Raw genomic sequence first — 18,555 nt, 5'->3', positions numbered from 1 at the left:
TAATCTTAGTATTCATCTATTCATTTTCAAATTCTTCTGAAGGAGGAAAAAAAATAGCAACAAAGAAAAAAAGTTATATTGCACAGAGCAGGAGGCTGCAACCTCCAAAGTATAAAAATCCAGAAAGTTTCACTGTTTACTTGATTACCTAACATAACCTTTTATTCAGGTATATACAGCTGATGTATAAAGAGCAAAACACAGCTAAAGAAACACTTTAAATGGATAAGAATAAGAAGCAATGGAAAACAAAATGTTGTAATACAATTTTGTATCAACACAGAAGCCGGTAATATTGTGGACTTACATCCTGAAAAAGCCGTCTGTCCTGCGCCAGTCGTTTGGATGCTAGAGTTTTGGTGACATGATAGAAGGTTAACAGCGCTCTGTGCTGCTGCAGGCCATCCTGACCCTTCACAGACTCGAGCAGAATGGGGATGAGCTCTGGCCATTGCCTGGGGCAGTCCAGACGGGCCACCTTGGCTATCAGTACTGCGATCTGGGTTGCTATCTGTTGGGAAAAAAAAAAAATACATGCAGGAAAGAAAGTTGACCAGGGACAAAGCATAAACACAGCAGAAGGTGGAGCAAACTTGATGGGAATTTTATTACGTGGTTCTCTTTAAAAACTAAGTAGCTTGAACAAATATGACACAGAATATCAAACTTTTACAAACAACACAGTGCACATAGTACATGCATCTGGTGACAGATAGGGAATCAGTTGCATGGATTAAGTTGATTTGTAAGATAGAGTGCTTTTGCCTGAGCTATAGCTGCAATGTGCATCACATAATCTGGTAACAGCTTCACTTCTCATATTTTTTTATTGGGTTTCCACTGAGCCCAACAGCTGAGCAAATATCACTCAAGTCTACTCATTACTCCAACACAAACTGCCGGTAAGACACTTAATACTTCGAGATTAATAACAAGCTCAAAATGAAAAAGACACTTTATACCTCAAGACTTAATGGACATTTTATGATAAAAATTAAAGCTCCTTATATTATTTGAACACACTCCAAATAGCTGTTGTTTTTTAATGTGAAAACCTTGCGTGAGTTTTTGTTCGTATGGTTGTATAAAAGATTTATCTCAAAACGTCTTGCAGTACACAGTTAACTAAGTATTTAAACTTGCATCCTCACAAATGATTAAGCATCAGTAAGTCAATTTGTACACAAGTTACACTCACTCTCGCATGCACAAGCATAAAGCACCCTCATGAAATTTGGACTCAACAAGAGGCTGTGACTAGAGAGACATATGGTGTCCAAATCGTATTCATTGCTTGCCATATGGACCTGATCAGTCCTGATGTTCGAGAGCTGTCCCACAGGGACATACAACCTGTAGAAACCAAGATGGATGGCCATCATTTAGGGCCAAGTTCCACGTCCCCTCAGACAGATGTATTACGCTGCTTGATTCCTGAATTATTTGTTTGTTGTAACCTTCCCCACACAGCCCCCAAAAAAATGTCTATCAAGAAACTAAAACATCAAATAAAGTCCTAGTATGCACAATTAGCAGCTTTCATCACTTTCAAATCTCATTCTATGGAGTCGCATTTCATTGTGACAGCCTAAAAAAATCTTAATGCTGTCAGTCAGATCCTTTGTAACTTATCTGGTTTTGATAAAAGCACTTTAATCAAAATCAGTGTTTTATTCATCAGTACACAATGATCAAACATCTTTATTTCCCGCTCCTTTTTCCCTACTCACCTGATTGACAGGCTCGTTGAAGTTTGTGATTAGACCAGCACGCAATGACGTCTTCTCCTCTTCTGATAATGCACTGCGAACAAACCAATCAAAAAGCTGTTCAGAGGAAGTAGAGAGGTCGAGAGAGATGAAACAAAGCTGACAAAAAGACAAAGGCAGCACTTAATATAGAAAAAAAGACTCATTTGAAAACATCTATAGATAAATGAGTACAGTATTTCAGTATTACTTTAAAAGAATGTTGCCCCACAGTAATTTTGCTTTTACAGTACTGTGCGAAAACCTTAAACCACCTTTTATTTCTTACTTCCAAGCAGCCAGACGTTCTTGCACATGAACAGTATCTGATGGTCATGTTCTTAAGAAACAGAAACAAAAAAAATCCAGCCAAGTCCTGACCTGACCTGACAGATTTTGATCCGTCATGCAATACCATATGGAAAGCATCAGATTGGCAAAAGCTTCATTTTTCAACATGACAATGATCCCAAACACCCTGCCAATGTAGTAAAAACATTCCTGGATATTAAAAAAAAACAAAAAAAAACCCCTCACAATGGACGTAATAAGTCACTGACTGGCCTGCGCAGAGCCCGGACCTCAACATTATTTAGTGTGCAGTGTGGGATCATCTTGGCATCGAATGAAACCAAAGGCAACCAACATCCAAAGTAGAGTTTCGAATGTCCTTTAGGAAGCCTTGGAAACTATTCCTTAAAACTACTTGAAGATGTTATAAGAAAGCTTGGATAAGAGGTGAGACTGTGATGAAGAAGGTGGTCATCTCAAATACTGACCTTCCATACCGTACTTCCATGTATTTGAACCTTTCAATAAATCACTGCACATGAAGAAATGAGGAGTGGCTCAAGACTTTTGCATACTACTGTACATTAATTGTAGACCAAACATAGATAAACTGTTACTTTTTTGCACAATGTCTTTATTCATGTACCTAATGTTGCAGATTTATTTAATTCATTTTGATCTTAGACACAGTAATCAGACTGTAGTGTGCAGGAATATTCATTCAAATTATCCACAATAAAACAGGACCAAGTGTTAAACCCAGAATTTTCTAGCTGAAGGCGAGAATGCCAACTACTGAGCCACCATGTCGCATTACGAGGAGCGAGTGCCAGCCGCCCTGGCATTGTTGAATGCAGCACATATCCTAAGAGACCCCTATTATCTCAATTTGGATTCTAGACGTGCAAATCACAGACTTTAATATTATGGCAATAATGAATATGACAATATAGCCAACTTGGTAAGGGATTTATTAAAATCAATTAAATGTGTTACATTATTAAGTGAAGATCCTGTGAAATGCATGAATTAATTAGTAAACTTTGAATAAACCTGCTGTCCTCCAAACCAAATTTAGTTTGGAGATCACAAAATAGTCACAATTTGTGTAAATATGCAAGAAAATATGTTGTTTTATGATGAGTTACCCTGTTCTAATTCAGCTGCTGCTGAAGTTAGGCACATTGAGAGCAGATGATTTGAAGAACCGTGAGGAGTGACTCATGCTGTAACCCGTGGCAAAAAGAGAATCGAGATGGGTGGAAGTCAAATTACTTGCAGGGAGATTGCGAATTAGTAATACAAGATTTGCTACACACACATATTTTGGGAATACGGGGGTGAGGCAAGCTTTAAAGAAATACAGGATGAAAGATTAAAAGATATATTAACGTAAGCAAGTATGCTCCTGAGCCCCATTTTGTCCTTGTAAGTCTGCAAGGAGCTAGAAAATCTGATGAATCCACAGAGTGAAAATTTCCTGATAAGGAAACACTAAACTCCAAATTTTATTAGGTTGTTCTGGCTATTATGTGGGTGTTTCCAGCCACATAATATGTTGCAGGGAGATGAATTTTCAAAAATGCATTTGAATAAATGCAGAACAAAAAGCAGATTTTGTGTAAAAACCTATCTAGCAACTGCAGGTTGCTCAAGTGAGTCACTCCCTCAGCAACAGTGGAGAATATGGGCCAGCTTTCTATTGTTTTACAAGTAATTTAAGTGATTTTACAAGCAAATTACTTAACTTCTACTTTAATAACATTTATTCATTCATTTGCCAAACTAGGGCACACTATATTACAACTCCATAAAATTAACTCACCATAACAATTCAGCTAAATCAACCGATTTCCAACTAAAAATGTAAATCACCCTGTTCTGCATAAACGTCCTTTTCATTTGTACAATGTTGGTTCTAGGTGCATCGAGATCAACAGTTTTCCCAAACCTGACAGTATATCAGGGATGGGATAAATGTAACAAATAGATTTATCAGTTTAACATTAGGTTAAGTAAAAATTCTTCAGCTATAAGTTTTTATGTTTTAATTTGAAGTCACTGGAACAAATGTTGATCAGGAACAGGTAACTGTAAACAGGTAAATTACTGTATTATCCATTAATGTCATATTTTTAACTGTACTCATCTCTGTAGTTTTATTATTTGATTATTATTTGATTGTAAATCTGATTTACCCTTTTACATTTGTACCATCTTAATTAAGGCTTTTTTCATAAAGTCCATTAAAAAGGAAGTTGACCTTTTTCATAGGAGAATTTCTGGGCTTGTCATAGCAGCAGCACAGGTGTCACATTAACATTGATGACGACACTATTAGCTCCAAGTGGCACAGTCATGCTAAAATGAGCCAGGACGCAGAGCCGAGTTGGTGCGGCCTGTGATGGTATCTAGTAACACCATTTTGGATGGAAATGGTCATTGGCTTTTTTAACAATGACTTGTTAAAACTATTTATCATCATCTACTACTCTACCCAGTACTGTAACTAAAAGTCCCTTCAGAAAGTGAGACAAAAATCCAAGCCTTGCTGTTCAATAATTGCTTATTTAAAGGACTGACGCAAAAACTTGGCAATTACTAATAACTAAGAAACAATAACTATTGTAAATGTACCTGGACAAAGTATTTCAAAACCTCAAGTTAACTAAATCAGGCAACACACTCAGATTTTTTTATTTATTTTTTTTAGCAATTTTGAAATTAATTCAGTTACAGTCTATTACTGTGAGCTGCTGTAACACAAATGTTATATAATGTTGCCTGCACTTCATACACTGACACCACATGAATTGTGCTGAGTCACACACTATCAAACCCCTGGGTAAATGGCATTGTCCAAAGGTAATCGCATCAATAATCCACGGACCACAGCACTCCAGCAAATAAAATTCAGTTTACAGAACTACTGACAAGAGGGAATCAACTTTGGTAAGAGCAGAAAACTTACCAAACTTACAACAACAACAAAAATGAACTGCAACAATGCAAAGCAGTCAAAGAGTGGCCACAAGTGCTTAGGCAGAACCGATTACCTCCAACCAGCTCCTCTCCTGTGAGTTTAACAGCAAACAAAAGCCAGCTAGTCAGGTACCCGAAGAAAAATTGTAGGTTTTGAATACTAAAATCCGATCTTACACCAGACAAAAGAGACACAAAAGAATAAACCGAGCATAAAATCAAATCACAATGATATGAATAATCGGGACAGAAGGTAAAAAATGGGGGAAAATGGCAGCTGTGAGAAGAAATGCAGATGTAAGCTAAAACTAGTGAAGGAAAGACAATGGGAAAATGGAGGACATGGAGGCTGTGACAAAACAGAAAATTGCAACTGCAAATATGAAACAAAAAGATTTGAAAATAAAGCCTCAAAATCAGGCAAAGAGATTAAGACTGATGAATAGACATGCTACAGGAGTGGAAGAGACAAGAAAGGAAATGATGAGCTGCAGGAGAAAAAAGGTCTAAAATGGAAAGGCAGAATAGAGAGGCTGATAGCAGCAGAGAACATGAGAGACAAGCAAGCACTTACTGAGGTGCAACTCTCCTCCAGTATCTGTCGATGCCATTTTTGAAGTACAGAACCGCAAGCCACCTGACATTCACATCCAGCATGTGGTTATTGAAGATATTCTGTGGAAAAGAAACATATAATCAGCTCAGCTCACAGTGCCTTGTTAGCTCAAATGAGTAGGACTGACACAGTACTCTGATGGCTACAAGCCCTTTAAGATACAGCACCATTAAAATCCAGGTCACACTGACTTTATGTTACAATATGTCTCAAGTGACCAAACTAATGCAGCTTTACTTATCATAAATGCCAAAACCACTGAGATTGAAAATGTAACCACAGAAAATACTGCTGTGTAAAGTCATTCTTCCTTACACGGCAAAGGCAGAGGCTCCATAAAGAGAGAACAGTAACATCAAAGATTGGAAACTTAGTCCTTTCAAGTTTAGGAGATAACATGACTTTTCAACATGATTTTTCAAAAAGCATAACTTTTACTTTTGCTTTAATGCAGACCTAAAATATCCATCTGTTTTATATTTAACTATGCAAGTTAAGAAAGAAAAACCTTATCAGATTCCTCTCTGAAACAGTAATTCAGCTGGTTTGGTTCCCTTGCTCTTTATTTACTGACACCTTCTGTACCATCTCTGAGGTGAGAGATTAAGAGAGACCGCTATCATACTAAATGAGATGAGACAGCGCACACAGCACACCATGGCCTAATTGCCAGGGACCATGGTATCAGGAACATCTCTTGAAAATTTAAATCATCCGTGACTCCAGAGATAACACTGAACTCAAAGCTAAGGATGATCCAAGATGGGATCATCCTTAGCTTTGAGTTCAGTGTTAAGGATGATCCAAGATGGGATTTTTGAGATGGGGTCCAGCAATATGACCCCACCCCTAATTCCAAAAAACATCAAAGCACACAGAGGCTTTTAAAGTGAGTTAAAGAAAAAGTCTGTGGTGATTTTCAGTATTACAAATGTAATAATAAACCACCTTGTGACTGTATGTCCCCACCAATTATGCTACAGTTTGTACCCATGTCTATCCAGACTAAGAAACCCATATAGAAAAAAGTTCATGCTAAAGAAAAAAATGGCTTTTACATTTTTGCAATGTAAGGTCAAAGTTAACATCTTGGCCATTCTACACTTGCAAATATAATGGGCCATTAAAGGAGAGAAACAAACGCCACATTCTGATGTGCATCCTCTCCATAAAAGTTACAGTCTTATTTGGCTGGCTCTGGTAACACTCACTTATCACTTTTAAAATGGCACAAGTCTGAACTGCATCCAGGAAGAGACAGGCTCACAGAACTGTGTTTCACACATCATTAGTTGCTCAGCTCACTCAGTCAAGCTTGTTTGAGAATCCCCTATACAGCAATAATGTTAGGGGGGAATTTAAAAAAACCTCCATGCAAGAGGATCTTTCACTTTATGCCTCGCCATCACTTTGTATGTCCTAACTAACCTCAGGGAAATCTCATAGTTGGTCCCATACATATGAGATATGCAAAAAGCCAGCTTATTATTTTACAAAAACTACCAGAGTCAACTATTACTATTAGCCTTCCTGTTACTAATAGACAATTGTGTATTGTGTATCCTTTTTTTTGTGACTTGTTGTAGCTTTAAACAAGTCTCACACGTTTCCTGCAAGGTTGCAAACCTTTCTTTGTCCATTTCTGTGCAGGATCGTCATCTCTGACACTTTGCTAGTCATCCACTAGTGACTTGGCACTTGTTCTGGGGTCTTTAGACACATCTTTCACTAGTTTTCTTTCTAGAGTCCTTCAAATCTTTTGCTTCCTATCTCTGCCAGGTTTGTTCTATACTGTGTGGTTCTCTGTTTGATTTTTCAATAGTTATACACTATGCACTGTGATAACTTTGTATATCCATCTTCTTATATGTAAGTACCAACAATTCCATTTCTCAAGTTTAATCAGATTTCTTTTGTTTTTAGTATCATATTTTTTCCTCAAGTTTTTATACTGTTTTTTAAGATAACCTTCAGTTTTAACTTGATTTTACAAGCTTCAAGCACTAAAACGCATCAGTTCACAGCAGTGCTTTGTGCTCAATAAAAAGTTTAGTTTTCCAAAGAGCTGATAATATTGCCACTGGTAATTTTTAGTTTTTCTTAAATAATTCTGTTAATGTGTGTAAATACAAATATTTTATGCTTTCTAAAGAAAACTAGTATTTTTAGAAATGCTATATTGAAAATCCCTTGTTTTGTTGAAAAAGCACTTGGGAAAAACCAAAAAACTTCAGAACTGCCTAAATTCTTTGTGGCATAGATTCAACAGCGTGACCCCATTCCTCAGACACAATAGTATCACACAGTTGCACCAGATTTGTTGGCTGTACATCAATGATGTGACTCTCCCATTCCACCACACCCAACAGGTGCTATGTTGGATTAAGATCTCATGACTTTGAAGGCCACTGAAGTACAGTGCTATATCAAAAGAAATCTTTGGACCTTTGTGTCCATTACTCCTGCTGGAAGCAGCCAGCAGAAAATGAGAACAAAAACAGCCTTCACACAAAAAAGTGTGGTCAAAAAGAGATTGAGATGGCGAGCCACATTACTCAGGTAGGCTCGGGTGTTTAAACAATGCTCAATTGGGACTAAGGGGCCCAAAGTATGAGGCAACCTTTAATTGTCAATTTTGGTCATGTCGTGTGAACTGTAGGTTCCTATTCTTAGCTGGCAAGTGTGTCACCTTTGTATTGTGTGTTCAGATACTCTTCTGCATACCTTGATTGTAACAAGTGGAGTTATTGTGGTCTTCTTATTAGCTTGAAGCAGTGAAGCCATCTCCTCTGACCTCTGGCAGCAACAACACATTTTTGTCCAGAGAGTGGCTGTTCAGTGGATATTACAAAGTTTCTGAAATATTAGGACCAGCCTGTCTAGCACCAACAACCATGCCAAGCCAAGCAACTTGAAATCACCTTTTTTTTTCCCCCCCTGTTTTGACATTGAGTTTGAACTTCAGCAGGTCATCTTGGTCATGTCTACATGCCTAATTGCACTGAGTTGCTGCCATATAATTTGCTGATTAGGTATTTACGTTAGTTGCATCAGTTTAAGTGCTGTATCCAACAATGTGACCGGTAAGTCTAAAAGTTATTCTCCTGAGTTAACTGATTACTAACGAGATGGAAGTTCCAGCAACACCTTTAGTATACACAGTGTTGGGGAGTAACGGAATACATGTACCGCCGTTACGTATTTAAAATCCAAAATATGAGTAACTGTATTCCATAACAGTTACCGTTTTAAAAGGTGGTATTCAGAATACAGTTACTTTGTTGAATTAAAGGGATTACACGGCGGCCTTTTCCTGTTTCATATTAGGCTGTCCCCTCTCTATTTTTGGTAATTCCACGCCAGTGGAAACCCAAACAAAACACATATTAAGAGGCTCTAATGCCTGTGTCTCAATCTCGCGGCCCATGTCACCCCTACTTGCGGCCCGCATAATTAAAAGTTATTGTACAAAAAATGATTTAATATGAAGGCAATAGGCAGAGTGTTACAGGCATAGCCCTAAAGAATGTAGCGTTATGGGCAGTGTAGCCCAGTTGTAAGTAAGCTCTTAAGACTCGACTGTATTCTGTGTTCGTGTTTTCCTCCGAAACAATAAGTTCCGTTGGAGCAGCCTTTCAAAGCCCATCTCTGTCTCTCGCTAGCAAAGTTGACCCAAACAACAAAGTAAAGCTAGTTTTTGGCTACGAGCCCGACAGGGAACCCGACGTATTAGCCAGAGGTCCCTTTACTACAGTTCGAGCCGTGGACCTGTTTCATATACGTGCGGAATAGTTTTCTATACAAGATCGCTGCAAAAAGTGCAGCCTTACCTAATGTCCACCCTACTGTTACTCATTTTATATTAAGATTTAAAAATCTAGTTGGTATTGGTATGGCGAGTAACCTTCAGTAATAGTAATAATTCACATAGCAATAGTACATTCATGTAGCTGTAAAAAGCTTGATAATATATTAAGTAATCCAACATATTCAGAATACGTTACTCTCATTGAGTAACGTAACGGAATATGTTACAAAATACATTTTGGAGCATGTATTCTGTAATCTGTAGTGGAATACATTTTAAAAGTAACCTTCCCAACACTGAGTATACAGAAGACCTTTACTGCTTAAGCAGCGCGTTTCCGCTTGTAGCCTTCATCAGTGTCATCATTAATTTAATACTGCAGCACTGATTCAATACCTGCAGCATCATCATCAGGAGGATCCATCCTTATGCTTCTCCAAAGAGAGAGAGCTCAGCATTTATTTTTAGTCACATAGCACAACAGTCATAACTACATTTATTGCCTTTTAAAAAAAAACAAAAAAAAAACACCCCAAAATAGAGACAGGAATAATCAGAAGCTAACAACAAATTACTTTGTGTATCTCACCTCACACAGCTGTCTTTACAAACCTACACATTACTAATTGTTGTTGTGACTTACTAAAGGTTACTAAAGTGTGCATGGATGCATCAGCATAACTAGATAGGGTGTCATCTTGCAAATTATCAAAGTAGCTGTGAAAATGTTTTCTTCTAATACGGTTAAAAGAGGAAGTCTAGCCTAATGCATCTAATATTACGTGATGTACTGTTAGATCTCACCCATAGAACCCATTGTGCAAGAAGCATGGCTCATTCAGTAACTGTTGTAACATCAACAAATATCATCAATGTTTGAATAATAAGATCATGTCACTGTAAAACCCGGAATGTAACATATCCTGTGTCTAAGGACTACGAGAGGAGACCGACAACAAAAGCTATCGTTAGTTTCACTATATTTCACATCGTGGAGAAGTAGTTTCAAAAGGAATTTTCTGAGAGACTTCCAACGTGAAAAGGAAATTGCATGCAGTGTTGTCTCACAAATCTACAGTGTATTATTGGCAAATATAAAGGAAAATAATAAACTTTTCCATGAATGTAATAATCATTCGAGCTTAGCCTTGCAAAACACAACCTGAGCCAATTTCTTTACGAAATGCAGAGAGAGATGAAAGTGAAATCCATCTCATTGTATTGTATTGTATTGTATGGTATGGTTTAGACAGCAAACAAAAATGTCTGAGGATCCACAAGGTCTTTGTGGTGAAAAGACACCAAGTGGTAGGTGCTGGTCAGGGCACTGTTTACCAGCTTTGTCACCACACATTGCTTTTGCATATTGACAGTTGATGTGGTTAAAAAAGAAAAAAAACAAACACGTGTTAGTTACTTTTGTGTGAAGGTGACTGGACAAACTGTTAAAACAGAATACATCTTACTCTTCAGTGTCCTGTTCTAATGCCGAGAGAAATATTTCCATCCATCTGAAAACAAAGAAGCTCTAAAATGATACGTTTCAGCAGATAAATTAAACCCGGTGGCATCTAACTTTCAGCAAAATACTCCATTAAGATCTTTATTTATTAGTTTTAGTGGTTTTGATGTAGACTTTATTTCTCTTCTTTGATATCATCCCCTCACCAGAAGGACCGAGTAGAAGCCTGGCTGGGTCTCCCACTGCCGGAGCTGCTCCTCCGCAGGCTTGAGCACAGCTGTGTCCTGACTGGTAGCTTGGGTTAAGGCCTGCAGCACCACTGAACTGGCACTGTCCATATCCATAGCTGGATATATCTGCAGGAAAACATAAGAGGGGAGGGAGAGAAGGAGAGACAGAAAGAAAGAATTTATTTTTTCTGTCCGTGAAAAGTTCTGGTTGAGCTGGGAGTAAAACCTTTCAAAATAGTTTCAGTGTAGCTAAAGCTGATGCAGTCAAATTACATCTACAAAAAAAAAATGTCAGTACAAGGAATTTCTGCTGCTTTGTCTGTGGCTGCATCTTTTTCCATCTTATTTTTATTATAGATCAAGCAGTGCTGAAATCACTGTCAAACTGACTGAGAAAGAAATAAACCCTTCCGAATAAAGAGAAGCGCACCTAATAGAAACACTGACAGTCATCTCGGCTGTACAAAGAGCTGTTCTGTCCCAGATAGTATTCAAGCACCCCAGCTTCACATGTCCAAAGGTGTTTTTCAGTCTCAAAGGAAGTACCCGAGTCACTTCCACAGACTGAATAATGAACTGTTGCCTAACCAGGCCAACACTGATAACATAAATCCTTCATTATGAGCTCAACATTTCAACGAAGGGATTAACAGATTTTGTTTGCCTTTTTTTTAACACTCTCCTCAGTACAAAACAAAACTAGCCATTTACAATATGAATTAAAAAAAATACATTTATTAGTGTTATTCCAAATACATTGCATTAAAAACGTTTTTAAAAATTCCTTTTAACAAACCAGTCATATTAAATTGGCACAGAATTCATTTTAAGTGCCATCCGTGAAATCATTAGTAGTATGGTGGCTGACTTTTCATGACTAGGTTAGAAAAACAGAATAGGGAACAACAAGACTGCCATCTACAGTCCAAAAATAAATATCCTGCACCACAAAACACTGTGTGCTTCTGAAACTACATGTGCATTAAGAATGCATCAGGAGCATTGCGGCCGGTGCAATTTTCACATTACAAAGTATAATTATTTTAGTGCACAGTCCATGCATTATACATTATCCATTATTAATTTTGATTATAGTAAGACTAGTACCAGTCAATTCTTAAAGAGATTAATGAAGGTCGACTTTGTGAGCAAACAGTCATCTTGATTTAAGATAAAAATTCACCTACAAACTGATAAGCGTTTCCTCACAGATAAACTTCAGCTTGGTGGGCCACCCAGACATGTTAAGAGTTACCAAGTATACTTTAAGTAATTCAAGCTTTTTCCCCCCTTATTTGTCCGAGTAAATGATACTATCTGCGATCAGTGTCCAGGTTGCTATTGTGGCAATGTGGTTTCTGCTTTCTCTGAGAGTGGAAGCAGAACTGCTGCGAACTGGAGGGTCACTCCAACTAGAAACTGCAGAAAGTGACTACTGATTCAAGTGCCGCTACAGTGAGTTTACTGAGCCTGCAGACCAGAATAAGGACTGTCACCAGCTGCAGTCTAAGACGGTGGAATTCGAAGTTCATCTGCAGGATGAAAGGCTCATTCTGCAGAGCCAACTGATTATAATATTCACTTATTTATTTTTCACAAAGCACTTGACAAATAAGGTTTTCTCCTTTTATTTACAGGGAGGGGTACTTCTATAGCATACACTTTCATTTCCAACTCACATTCCACTCTCGTGGCTGTTGACAACGCTTTCCTGACCATCTCCAAGCAAACTGAATCAGAAATGGCAAAAAAGGATTTCACTCCAAAGAATCCAATGATTCAGTCCAATAATTTAAAATCCCTTGTTTTGACATCTGTAACTTATGTCATATTTTTATTTCTATTTTCTTTCCTTAAGTATGGCGTCTTGACAGTCACTCTTCTATAAATACTATTTGCTAATTTTTGTATGTTTGTTACACTTAAATGTTTTAGATCATCAAACAAATTTAAATATTAGACAAAGATAACACAAGTAAACACAAAATGCAGTTTCTAAATGAAGGTGTTTATTATTATGGGGAGGGAAAAAAATCCAAACTTACATGGCCCTGTGTGAAAAACTGATTGGCCCCTAAACCTAATAATGGCTGGGTCACCCTTACCAGCAACAAGTGCAATGAGTCTTTTACAGAGAGGTTTTTTGGCTCATCTTTGCAGAATTGTTGTAATTCATCCCCATTGTAGGGTTTTCAAGCATGATCTGCCTTTTTAAGGTCATGCCACAGCATCTCAATCAGATTCAGGTCAGGATTTTCACTAGGCCACTCCAAAGCCTTTATTTTGTTTTTCTTAAGCCATTCAGAGGTGGACTTGGTGGCTTGTCTTGGATCCTGCTGCAGAACTCAAGGGTGCTTCACGTTGAGGTCACAAACGGATGGCCAGATATTCTACTTCAGGATGTTTTGGTAGACAGCAGAATTCAGCAAGTCTTCCAGGTCCTGAGGCAACAAAACAGCCCCAGACCACTACACTAACAGCACCATATTTTACTTTTGGTGTGATTTTCCTTTTCTGAAAAGCTGTGTTTCTTTTACGCCAGATGTAATGGGACACACACCTTCCAAAAAGTTCAACTTTTGTCTCATCAGTCCACAGAGTATTTTCCCAGACGTCTTTGGAATCATCAAGATGTTTCTGGCAAAACTGAGATGAGTCTTTATGTTCCTTTTGCTCAGCAGTGGATTTTGTCTTAGAATTCTGCCATGCAAGCCATTTTTGCCCAGTCACTTTCTTATTGTTGAATCATGAACTCTGACCTTGACTGAGACATGTGAAGCCTGCGATTCTTTAGTGTTGTTCTGGGTCCTTTGTGAGCTCCTGGATGAGTCGTCGATGCGCTCTTGGAGTAATTTTGGTAGGCTGGTCACTCCTTGGAAGCTTCACCACTGTTCCAAGTTTTGTCCATTTGTGTATAATGGCTCTCACTTTGGTTCAATGGAGTCCCAAAGCCTTACAAATGGCTATGTAACCCTTTCCAGACTCAAAGATTTCAGTGACTTTCTTTCTCAGGCGTTTCTTCAGATCGTGGCATGATGTGTTGCTTTTAGAGCTCTTTTAACCTGTTTCACTTTGTCAGACAGGTTCTATTTCAGTGATTTCTTGATTCAGCAGGTCTGCCAGTAATCATGCCCGAGTGTGTTTAGTAAAACTGAACTCAGCTTTCCAAAAAATGTGGTCAATCAAAGTTAATTCATGATTTAACAAGAGGGGCAATTACTTTTTTTACAGGACGAGGTAGATTTGGATAACTTGCCTCCCTTAATCAGTGAAATCATCTTTTAAAAACTGGAATCAATATTCATTCGGGTTATCTTCGTCTAATATAAAATTTGTTTGATGATCTGAAACATGTAAGTGTGACAAATATGCAAAACACAGGGGAATCAGGAAGGGTAAACACGTTTTCACACCACTGTATGTAGACATAACACTGCTTTATCCCTTTAATTGGGTGCCCTTTTTCGGCATGAATGCTTCATAGGTCATAGTAAGTCGTTCAACAAAAATACACTCCTCTGAAAATGGTCATGACAGACAGACCTGTAGCAATACTGGAGAACTATCACTCAAGACCATGAAGAAAAAAAAAAAACTATAAGAAAGTCCGACTCATTGGAAGCAGAAATGAAGGGTGGTTCAAAAGTTTTAGACAGTACTGTATGTTTACTGCAGAAACTAAAGTTAAATAGTGATTAGTCGGTAAAATTAAAAAAAATAAATGATACATTGTAATTAAGATTCACAAACTGAAATAAACGTGAACATCATACAAAAAAAGAAAAATGTGTTTATGGTTTAATCTTCTCTTGTTTAAAGTTTAAATCCAGTCTAAAAGCTTAAAAAAAACAAAAACAAAAAAACAACCAGGGTGCAGCAACAGAAACTCAGCTGGTACCGAAATGACAATGAGTGTTATGTGGAGCATTCAAGCACTGAAACGCTTGCAAAGCAGGGGGAAAAAAAAATTAGAAACTTGGATAAAATCCAGTTTTCGAAATGTTGTATAGAAGGACGGGTTTGGCAAAGAGCCTAGTCTTGGCTCCAGCAGTAGCAGCTAATAACGTTACACTCAACCCCCTGAGAAAAGCACAGGAGGACAGGCTCTGTCCCCAAACTCCTCCTCCCCATGCAAGACCAATACTGCTGAGGTTAGATCAAAAAGTAAATAAAGATGTTCCGCTCTCTGCAGTGAAACTTAACAACAAAACAATAAAATTATACTGAAATACAAAAAGGTTACATCCGTTGGACTTGGGATTACCAAGGCAGCCCACACATAGTACCTAAGGTATACACCAAGTTTACCTTAGGTACTATCACTTAATGAAAAACCTAAAAACCATGTCGAGCACTGCTGAGCTGACCTGAGTAGGTACTAATGGAAGGGCTTTAAGTGAGCATGTAGTGGCAAATGAAATAAGCCTTTGGATGAACAATGACGGCATTGTGATTTTGCCAGGCAGTTCCTATTAAATACCATCTATTAAAAATGTTTATTTAGGTAATATATGCTTTAATATAATAACTTATTTTCCTATTGTTAGTGATGTTATAGCACAAATTTCTGGTGAGGTGGAATACATTATTAAAGCATTACTGAAAGAAATTCTGATAACACAGAATCTGCATATTGACTCCAATCAGCAGCATTATGAGTTTGAGTCGTGCTCATCTTTTACTGTAATGTAATAAAATATCATCCATTTAGAAAACTCACCTGTGTGAGCTTCCTGGTTTGCTAGGACATTGTCTACTGATATAATCTCACTGTCATAGACAGCTGTTTTATACAAAGAAGGTTTACAGAGCAACATTTTAAACTATTTTGAAGTGATTTAAATATGGTTTCAGTGGCAATTTCCGGAGTGGAAACTGAATCTCAAGATTGTTTCAGGATTATCTAGCTTACTCTTGGTGGGTATTTTAGTTAAAGAAATCATTGAAATGGTGATAGTCAGTAGACCACTGTAATATACCAAACCTCTTTTTCATGACACATGATTTAACTTTTACCAGAAAAAAAAAACACCAAAAACACAAAGCACTTAGACAGTTTTTTGCTTTCCCTACAGTGACATGCAGTATGAGAATGTGCTCTGTTCTGATCACATACTGGGTTTTTTTTTTTTTGTTTTTTTTTACCACTGTAAGATTCACAACCTTAAACTTGTTCATCCACAACATCCACAATCCAAATCTGCATACCAGTATTTCACCACTACAGGAAAACCTTTACCCGAAAGGCAAGGATTTAAACATGGGCTGTTTAATTTCTTGGAATTTGAAAACAGCAGTTTCATCTGTAACCTAAGTTAAATTGTTATGCTGTCAGTTGGGGCTGTTTGATATATAACATGATATAAAAATGACATTAAAATGTCATATCGTGATATAATTGCTATTTACACTCCTTGGTGAGTGTAATGAGACAAAACTGAGGCAAGTCTGACTGCAGGAGCAAGACCAATGTATCAACCTCAAATTACTATTTAGTACCTAGGTAGCTACTTCAATAACCTTCAATAACCTCCAACAAAGCACAAAAGAGGGAAAGAAAGCTGTTCCCACTGAAGATAGAATAAACAAACTTGTTTTGCCACTTGAGACAAAAACAGGCCACTGAGTACAACCAAGCTACAAAGGAAGATATACTAGCACCTAATGATGTGTGACTCAAACAAATTACTCCAATTACCACTGTTGTAGCCCTCACTAGTTTACATGAAGAGGAAAAGATCGACGTAAAATTGCACAGTGGAAAAGCAAGGGGTTTCGCATTCTGTTAAAAAGCTCAACACAGGAGAGATCATCCCACGCAGAAAATATTTTCTAGTTTTATTATCTGACGATGCTCTGCAGTTTCTGAAGCGTTACAAGGTTAAGATACTTTATTTATTGTTAAGCTAAAAGTGTTACTTTTCTTCTTACATTTGACTTATGCTGTGTCACTGGATTTAAAGCTGCTGGCACCTTCTTTCAGTAATCACTCTAATCACTACAACAGCTAATTGGGAAAGGATAGAAAATACTCCTTAATTTACATACACTAAATGCTAGTACCTGAATATCGTGATATAATTTGGGGGTTATATCACCCACGCGTAAATTGCCAACACATGAGGCTAATCCAGCGGTAGGCAGCTAAATATTGTTTTGCACTTGCCGTAGCTTCTGTCGCTAACACTAGCTTGCTGTCAAATGTTGGCTCGGTTGACAAGAAAGCTAGGGTGGTAACTGCAGGGGCTAGCGGTACATTTACTGATTTACCTCTAACTAAAGCTACGGTAACACACGCCTGGACATTTTACACTATATATAGCTAAATGTGTCTACAGGCCTTTAGTCAAAGCATGGATTTGTTATGATTATACAAACGCAGTCGCTAACAAGTCTACGCAGTGGGTTAGTTTGTTTCTGAAGCACAGAAGGAACCAAAACAAGCTCAGTGCCGTGGGGTAATAGTGGGGCAGAAATTTTAAACTAATGCGATTCACATTTGACTTTTACTACTGCTGTAGGATTCGCAAATATAGTCCAACTTGCTGTAGTCTTGCCCCAGTGCGTGTCATGTATAATCAAAATACCACTCACTCACTAAAGAACCGGGTGGGCAGAGTTCATAATCGTGCATATACCCCAAAACACCAAAGCTAACTTTGGGCTGGCTAGCTAGCAAGCTTGAACTTATTCTATCCAAACCAACGTCCGTCAGTAGTATTTGTCCTGGCAACCAATTAAATATTTCTACAAAGATATATGAAACTGGACTCACCTAAAAGAAAAGCAGTAGAAAACAGAATCTGTGCTTGTAACAGTGGCTGCTAAAGCGCTGCCAGTGGTAATGTAATGAGAGCTGGAAACACACGCTTGTAGGAATGGCGCGGGGAGAACAGCAGGCGCGTGTTGATGACGTAGGATCAGCGGCAGGCTGCTTTCATCATGAGTAAAGAGAGCCAATCGCTGTTTAGTATACTGACACCAAAAAATCTGGCTGCTGAATTTTTGTATTTTGTTTGTTTGTTTGTTTTCGTAGGAAGGATTTTAAAGTTAATTCCGTCCTGAACTGGGAACCAGTGAAGTTACTTCAGTACTGGGGTAATATGTTCAAATTTCAATGCACCTGTAAGGACTCTGGCCACTGTATTCTGAACAAGCTGAAGTAATCCTACTGATGATTTGGCAAACAGATCATTACAGTAGTCTAGCCTGCTTGATATGAATGCATAGACCATTTTTCAAAGTCAGTCTCAGAAATATATTTTCTAACTTTTCATACACTTGTTAAGTGGTAGAAAGCTGTTCTGGTGACGTTATTAGTATAATTATCCAAACTGAGATCACGTTCCAAAATAATGCCAAGGTTCCTGACTTGCTCACTGTGTTCAGAGAGAAGAAGATAAACATGGACAAAATTC

General features: G+C 37.9%; 1 protein-coding gene across 1 annotated transcript in view; it reads right to left on the bottom strand.

Moving 5' to 3' along the window:
* ipo11 (importin 11) overlaps positions 1 to 18,057 on the bottom strand; it is a 118,901-nt gene extending 100,844 nt beyond the window's left edge. The window contains exons 1-5 of the mRNA XM_003446075.5: positions 17,913 to 18,057; positions 11,114 to 11,263; positions 5,596 to 5,696; positions 1,731 to 1,803; positions 308 to 511 (exon numbers count right to left, since the gene is read on the bottom strand). Of these exons, the coding sequence (XP_003446123.1) occupies positions 308 to 511; positions 1,731 to 1,803; positions 5,596 to 5,696; positions 11,114 to 11,251 (516 nt within the window). The 5' untranslated portion in view covers positions 11,252 to 11,263; positions 17,913 to 18,057. The remainder of the gene's footprint in view (positions 1 to 307; positions 512 to 1,730; positions 1,804 to 5,595; positions 5,697 to 11,113; positions 11,264 to 17,912) is intronic.
* Between the last annotated feature and the right edge of the window lie 498 nt (positions 18,058 to 18,555).

Source organism: Oreochromis niloticus, linkage group LG12 (genome assembly GCF_001858045.2).
Source record: "Oreochromis niloticus isolate F11D_XX linkage group LG12, O_niloticus_UMD_NMBU, whole genome shotgun sequence".
Lineage (NCBI taxonomy): Eukaryota > Metazoa > Chordata > Actinopteri > Cichliformes > Cichlidae > Oreochromis > Oreochromis niloticus.
This window is presented reverse-complemented; position numbering and strand designations above follow the sequence as displayed.